This window comes from Ctenocephalides felis, unplaced genomic scaffold, assembly GCF_003426905.1.
Source record: "Ctenocephalides felis isolate EL2017-DRISC unplaced genomic scaffold, ASM342690v1 CF-g0.4_SCAFFOLD_00845, whole genome shotgun sequence".
Taxonomy (NCBI): domain Eukaryota; kingdom Metazoa; phylum Arthropoda; class Insecta; order Siphonaptera; family Pulicidae; genus Ctenocephalides; species Ctenocephalides felis.
This window is the reverse complement of record NW_020536999.1, coordinates 774,503-782,537: the sequence shown is the minus strand read 5'-3', so window position 1 is coordinate 782,537 and position 8,035 is coordinate 774,503. Positions and strand designations below refer to the sequence as shown.

Genomic DNA, 8,035 nt, shown 5'->3' with positions numbered 1-8,035 from the left:
TAATTTTAAGACTATATATATTATATAAAACATGCTTTATATGTGTTAGATTTAAATTGTACAAATTTATTGTTAATATATATATATATATATATATATATATTTAATTATATATACAAACTTTTATATTATATTAAAATAAAAAACTTAGACTCACTTTGACACAGTATTGAACGAAATGTTTTATTCGAATAGAGAATAAATAAGCCTAAAAATATTTCTAGAATTAGCTGGAAATTTTTCTGAACGTAGTTTCTTAGTTGTTTGATTAATACAAGTTATTTGTTATGATGTTTTGAGTTTGATTTTTACAGGTCAAGCTATTTCTAATTATAATATATAACATTTGGTGTTTTCAGGAAAATCACACATCTCTTTATCCTGATTCCAGAACAGGCTGTCAGGACATTGCAGAAGAATCAATTCCTGACCCTGGCACTGGTAATACGATGAGCAGTCTTCGAAGTTGGGGATGAAATCCACATCAGGAGAGCATTCTGAGATAAAAAGGTAAAATTATTCTAAATCCACATCAGGAAAGCATTCTGAGATAAAAAGAAAGATTTGTTAAGGACAAAATGCATAGATAAAACAAGAGTATTGAATGATTGTAAATTTGATATGTCCTAATCTACTCTTCTTTTATCTATGTCCTAATTAGGGTTTGTCGGTTTTCAAAAACCGGTTTTTGGCGAAAATGGAATTCGAAAACCGGTTTTTTAGTGAAAAAAATCGGTTTTCACTGTATAAATGGAAAATGACAAATATAGCCAAATATAAAGGATAGATGAAAGCGTTTTGATTCTTGAAATCATATCGGTTCAATAGCATTTCATATCTTATCATTCTGCAATAGTTCCCAGAAATGTTTTGTATATATTAATTTAGATTTTTATACCAGTGTATATATGAATTTAAATCAGTGTGACTTCTTCTTGAAGAAGTAACTTCCTCTACTCAACTTTAAAAAAAGAGTTTCAAACCCTAGAAGCCACAAATTAAAGAACAAAAAACTTAGAATTATTATATCAGGCTTTAAAAACAATTAAGCATAATTTGGTCGGAAGTATGAGAGTATTTTCTATTTCAGGAAATTTTGTGAGTAAACAAAGGACACGTTTAAGTAGCAATTCGATAGACGTTTTTAATTTTTTTAAATCATATTTTATCAAACAAAAAACAATTTGAATGTTTAAAATTAATTCATTAAAATTGCTCGGAACAGACAATACCCGAGTTTAAATTAATTATTTTTAAAACTAAAATTGATATTAACAAGTACGTATCAACATGTATCTATTTTTTTTTAATTTAATGATTTTTAATGTATTATTTTTATTCATTCGAAAACTTTCATTTCACTATCATAAAATTATTCTTACATGTGAAAATGATGCATGAATAACGAATAATTAGTTTCAAAGTTATTTAATCAAGATAAATTATTATTTCTTAGTTCTATTAATTCAAATTAAAATAATATTGTTTACTGTCCATAAAATTAAAGAATAAAATAAATTTGCGAATAAATTACAGAATATTCGAGCAAAAATTTATTTTCTATATAAAATTCGAAAACCGGCTAAAACCGGTTTTTTAGTAAAATTAAAATTCGAAAACCGGTTTTCTGAAATGTCGGTTTTTGTATAAACCCTAGTCCTAATCCTTCAAGAAGTTGGTCACAGGAACCGATAAACGATGTGACGGTACCCTCACAACCTGTCGCCGTGCGCGTGCACCCTAACAGAACCAACTTCCGTCGAAACAAAAAGGACAGTATGACGGTTCTTCGTGATTGAAACGTCAAAGTATTAACACGTTTTATTAATTTTTGCAATAAGTTACTTAACTTTTGATAAATTATAAAGTGTATAGTGTTTTCGTGTACGTTGCACAATAAATTTACATTAACATTTGCTAAAAACAGTAATTATGATTAGTGACGAAGGTTTGGAAGGTTTTTTCACGAACATGCTTGTTGTGCAAGTATTACTTTCATTGACTACGTTTTGTGTTTTGTGTCTTCCAAATTATTCATGTGGTAAGTTTCATATATTTCATTTTAATCCTTATGTCACATATTATTATTCACGCTGTTATATGCGAGCTTTACATATGAATATTTAATTGTTTTATGTAAATCTTCTACACAAGCCTTGCCTTACGGATGCCATACGGCTTTCTGTCAAAAACGAACCACGTGGATTGTTCCAAGAACAATCGACATGTAAAAATGATTATTTTAAAAATGATTATTAACTTCCCGAAGGAGAAGTTTATGTTTTCATCAAAAAATCCGATTCGCTAATTTTATGTTTTCTCGACGTTTCAAGCCATTCTGAATCGAATGAGACCAAATTTGGAAAAAGTATGTGTGTGTGTGTGTGTGTGTGTGTGTGTGTGTGAACAGATTTTTTTGCCGTAAATCGACGTTTTTTCAAAAACGGCTGGACCGATTTTAAATTTTAAAGCCATTCGATGTATCGCAACGAGGACTAACGTTTATCAATTTTGCGCGACGATCAGCCAAGCCGTTTCTTTGTAAATAGCAGAAAAGTGAAAAATTTTTCGTCCACGTTTTAGCCCGCAGTTCTGAATCGATTTTGAAAATTCAAAAACCCTTCGAAAGATATTGGTGGAGATTCGTGCTGATGAGTTCTTGGTAGAGATCGGCCGAACCGTTTTCTTGTAATAAGTGTTGAAAATTTTTTTTCCACGATTTTTATTCTTATTATTTGGACGGTAGATACCATAGTCTTCTAGATCATACTAAAATATTACGGCCCTACGACAACTGGTATAGCTTTAAAAATTAGTCAAAGTTTGCAAAAATTGGTATCGTTTTTTTGGAAGGCGCTTGGAATTAAAATTTTCCACGATTTCGAGTCATCGACGTTATCAGTCCAAATTAGTTATTTGTTTTGTTGACAAAAAATCACATTTGATCACTAAACAATGACTAAAGAGGGATTATTGGATTTATATATCTCACAAATAGATGTAGATAAGATTCGGTATTTTGGGTTAATCCGCTTCAAATACGTATTTTGAACGTTTCAACAAAAATAAAACAATAATGCTAACCAGGTGTGAGCGGCCTTAAGGCATGATATGTTTAAATAATCGACTTAATCAATAACATATATGTGAGATTGAGAAACTTTTCAAATTGTGGCGATAACATTTTCAACTGTTTATTCTGAAAATAAAGCATTAAGCTGTTACCTGAACAACCTGCTATGATATTTTTGATCATTAAATTTATGATTTTTTGAGATTTCCAAATTTTATTAAAATAATAACTACAAAGAAAAGGTATCACCGATCTTCCCGAAATACGAAGATTTAAGAGAAACATTTTCCTCAAATACTAACATTTAAGAGAAATGTTTCTCAACTGTTATCTTTAAAATTTTTGGTCGAAATTGTTGCTCCTGTCTTCACATAACTAATTTATCCTTTACCTGTTGGTATATCCGGGTCAACAGTAGTATCCGGTTTAGGGGCAACAGTGACTTCCGGAGTTTCGCCTCCGTTTTCGCAACAATCAACATTTTCCGGCCAATCACAAACGTGCAAAGAATCGTGGTACAACAAACCGGGGCTGCATGTCTTATTGTGAGGCACTCCTGAAGAACATACATAGAACCTAAAAGGTAGTTAAAATTAGCGATGTCATTAGTAAAAAACCTGATTGGAATTAGAAAATCTTGATCGAATCAGACACTAGTTGATATTGATATTTTGCCTTGAGGCAAGTTACATGAACTTTCCGAAATGTGTAAATAATCGACTTAATCCATGATAGATAAATTAATTTATGAGTAGTTAAAAGTATTCGAAGTGGATTTATTTATTATTAAAAATCCAACACGTCAACCCGGTCGGTGTATTTTTTAAAAGCGAATTTTCAAAAATCAATATTTTTTATAATTGAGCTAGATTTGTAGGACTTCAATTGTTTAGCATGTTCATTAGGACCAAGTACTCTATCGTTGTACAAAGTAAATCGTCTAAATTTAGTTTTAACAAATGTCAAAACAACTACTCATTTTCTCAATCTTTGATGAATTTTTTATATTAAATTACTTGTCGTAAGGCCGTAATATTTCAGTAAGTTCTATAAGACCAATATATACATCGCCAAAGAAAGTTTAATAAAAATCGGCTTAATTTTTTTTTCTACAGTTAATTACAAGAAAACGGCTCGGTAGATTTTCACCTAAAGCTAATCAGTATCATTTCCAACTAATATTTTTCGAACAGTTTTTGATTTTTTAAAATCGATTCGGTAGTATGAGCTTAATTGCGGACGAAAAGTTTAACACTCTTTTTCAAATTACAAAGAAACAGCTCGGCAGATCTTCTCACAAAACTGACAAACTATAGTGCTCATTGAGATATATCGCATGGCTTTTAAATTTTTGAAATCGGTTCAGGCGTTTTTTTGACAAATGCCAAAAAAACGATACCAATTTTTGCAAACTTTGACGAATTTTTAAAGCTAAACGAGTTGTCGTAGGGCGGTAATATTTTAGTATGATCTAGAAGACTATGATGTCTACGATAAAAAAAATCATAAAAATCGTCAAATTTTTTTTTAAAAACTTTATTACAAGAAAACAGCCCGGCCGATCTTTACGAAAAACTAATCAGCACGATTCCCAATCAATATCTTTCGAACAGTTTTTGAATTTTCGGAATCGATTCAGAATTGCGAGCTAAAACGTGGACGATTTTTTTTCCACTTTTCTGCCATTTACAAAGAAACTGCTTGGCTGATCGTCGCGCAAAATTGATAAACGCCAGTCCTCATCGCGATACATCGAATGGCTTTTAAATTTTTGAAATCAGTCCAGCCGTTTTAGAGAAAACGTCGATTTACGGCAAAAAATCTGTTCACACACACGCACACACACATACACACAAACACACATACTTTTTCTAAATTTGATCTCATTCGATTCAGAATGACTCGAAATGTCGAGAAAACATAAAATTATCGAATCGGATTTTTTGATGAAAACATAAACTTCTCCTTCGGGAAGTTAAAAAAGTGTTTTTAATACTGTTTTTTTGAGTTTTTCGAATTTTTTAAAAATAGTAAAAATTGGAATTTGGGGATAATCCTAGTTTGGGCTATAGATAGGTCTATAAACAAGACTCTCTGAACATTTCAAGTGAATCGGTCGATTAAAACTCGAGAAATCGTGTCAACAGTACTGGAAAAGTCCGTTCTGAGAAAAACGCATTTAAAGTTTTGCGTGAAGCCAAACCAGTATGGAGACCGAGTCAGTAAAATGCCTATATCTCCGAAAATAATTGAAACTTCCAAATACCTTCTCGTACCCATATAGTTAAACTTTGAAAATATGAAATAAAAAAAACGATTTTTTTGAATTTCTACACTGGAATACTCCCTTAAGTCCAGATTTATCACTTACCCCGCGCAGTCTTCAGGATCTGCCAACATTGTTCCTTCAACAGACCTCTTGCATCGTTCTATGACGCTTTCGGGGATAAAATCAGTGGCAGCTGCAAGTAACAAAAAAATTCATAAAATTATCTACTTATCCAACAATTATCATTTTACATTACCTGTTCTCGGTGACTTGACCAAGTTTCCAGCCTTGCACCCGTCTATTATTGGATAATCGCACAATTTGATGTCATCGTTCCACTGCAAATCGTTGGGACAAGGCAGTAAAATTGGAACTCCTTTTCTGCACTGGTAGAAGGAATTGCAGTCTTCAGGATTTGCAAAAAGGACATCGACTGCTGAATCTTCAACAGGACAATTTACCATGGCAGGTACTTCTAGTGATGAAGATGTCTGCAAGTTGATGGTTAAAAAGAGGGTACTGAGGAAGAGTGGTTCTGAAAATATAATAGATTGATTAGAATTTGATTAACAACTAGTTAATATTGGTATTTTGCCTCGAGGAAAGTTACATGAACTTCCCGATATGTGTAAATAATTGACTTAATCAATAATAAACAAATTAATTTATGAGCGATTAAAAGTATTCCGAGTGAATTTATTATACTACACAATACAATATTACATAATTGAAAACGAACGACCACTTTGACTCGGAGTATTTTCAAAAAGCCACTTTGCAAAAATCAACAATTATTATAATTGAACCAGTTTCCGTAGGACTTTAATGGTTTATTAATACCAAGTACTCTGTCGTTATACCAAGTAAATCGTCTAATTTTAATTTTAACAAACGCCAAAAAAAAACTACTCATTTTCTCAAACTTTGATGAATTTTTAAAATTAAACTACTTGTCGCAGGACCGTAATATTTCAGTAAGTTCTATAAGACCATATATATATATCGCCAAAAAAAAGTTTCATAAAAATTGTCTTAATTTTTTTAAATTAAGTTTAAATTTAAATTAAATTTAAAGTTTTTGATTTTTTTAAATCGTTCGGTAGTGCGAGCTTAAATGTGGACGAAAAGTTTAACACTTTTTCGAAAATTCAAAGAAACGGCTTGGCTCGCCAATTTAACATATTGCTGGTGTATTTTTAAGAATGTGATTAATTTACTCGCCAGTCAAGTTGTTTTTTACTCATCAATTTTCCAGAATTCTTGTTCAGTTCATTATTTTGTTCAGTAAAGTTGTTTTTTTGCTGATTTTAATATGCTCGTTAGTAAGGTCCTTTATTTATCACAAATAAGTGCTTTTAATTTAATATTTTACTCATGTTTTCTTCAAGATTCTAATTAATTTGCCTGTTAGTAGAGTTATTTCTTTTTCGGCAAAAGCTGCATCTAATTTAATGTTTATTCATCAATTCTTCAAAATTCTTATTACTTTGCGCGTCAGTAGAGTTATTTCATAATTGACCTATGTAACTAATTAGTTACAAAACTCAATTATGATATAATTGTTTTTTTAATGCTATATTATAATATAGTATTAAAAAAACGGTTGAATTATAATAAAATCATAATTCGAACATACACCACGTATGTCCTTTTAAAAAAATTAAAAATAGGGAAATATTAATTATTACTAATTAAATCGATTATTTATACATATCAGGAATATGCAACTTGCCTTAATGCAAAAAATTAAATTAGAACTTTCTTACATCTTACCTTTCATTTTTATTATCATTTCACAAAATTACACAAATAGCACAACGATTAATTCAAGAACAATATTCGAGAGCGTTATAAATTTTTTTTTAGAAAAAATGCAAAACATATGACGACGATGATGATTAATAATCTTATCGGAATAAGATAAGATATTCAATATAATAATCTTTGAATTTTTTCGCGAATTCAATATCTATTCATGATATTTTGATATAAAAATATCAAGGCGGCAAAAAACAGTTTGGGAGGCATTGGTGGTCGTTATGGGGCCACTTTCAATAAAGTGGGTGAAATTTTGATGTTCGTAATTTGAAAATACAATTAACTCCACATTTTCACTGTACTACCATAAATCCCTATGTCATAATAATAATTTTATTAGTCCAACCATTTTTCATATATTTTATTTATTTATTTATTCATAAGCAAGCCGTAATAAATAATAATAAATGTTATTTGGAATGGAACGTTTTTCTTTGAATTTTGATCATAATTTTTCTGAGCTTATGGATAAACTTAAATCCGCTCTATCCGCTGACAAACATTTTTAAAACAATTCTTAAATATTAGCGACGGTAAGGTTATCGATCGATTCTTGCATAATCTGAGAGTAAAAATAATTAAATCTGAAGATACAACATTTTTTGAGAGGTATTAGGTTCCATACCAATCTATGGCAAAGCTGTAAATTTTTCCACAGAGTTTTTGAAATCACATTTGATTTGTTAGACTACCTTTATAAGGCATGCGTTGCAGTGGGTAAACCATTTATTTAATTTGTGTTAGCTACCTCTTGGACTTACATACCACATAATTCCATATTCACAATCAGTTTAGTTATTTAGTTTATGCCGGGCCAGCTAGTATATATATGTACAAATAAAACAAATCGTCCATTTACATAAAAATATATATTT

General features: G+C 30.4%; 2 protein-coding genes across 2 annotated transcripts in view; one reads left to right on the top strand and one right to left on the bottom strand.

The window, feature by feature from the left end:
• Positions 1-319: 319 nt before the first annotated feature.
• Positions 320-7,122, bottom strand: LOC113364188 (peritrophin-1-like). The gene is made up of 5 exons (XM_026606671.1): positions 7,116-7,122; positions 5,599-5,877; positions 5,445-5,535; positions 3,465-3,649; positions 320-497 (listed from the first exon to the last, which is right to left on the bottom strand). The coding sequence occupies exons 1-5, from the start codon at positions 7,120-7,122 to the stop codon at positions 331-333; spliced, it is 729 nt and encodes a 242-aa protein (XP_026462456.1). The 3' UTR covers positions 320-330.
• LOC113363178 (GTP-binding protein Rit2) overlaps positions 1,904-8,035 on the top strand; it is a 104,552-nt gene continuing 98,420 nt past the window's right edge. The window contains exon 1 of the mRNA XM_026605658.1: positions 1,904-2,041. The gene's annotated coding sequence lies outside the window, so the exon portion shown is untranslated. The remainder of the gene's footprint in view (positions 2,042-8,035) is intronic.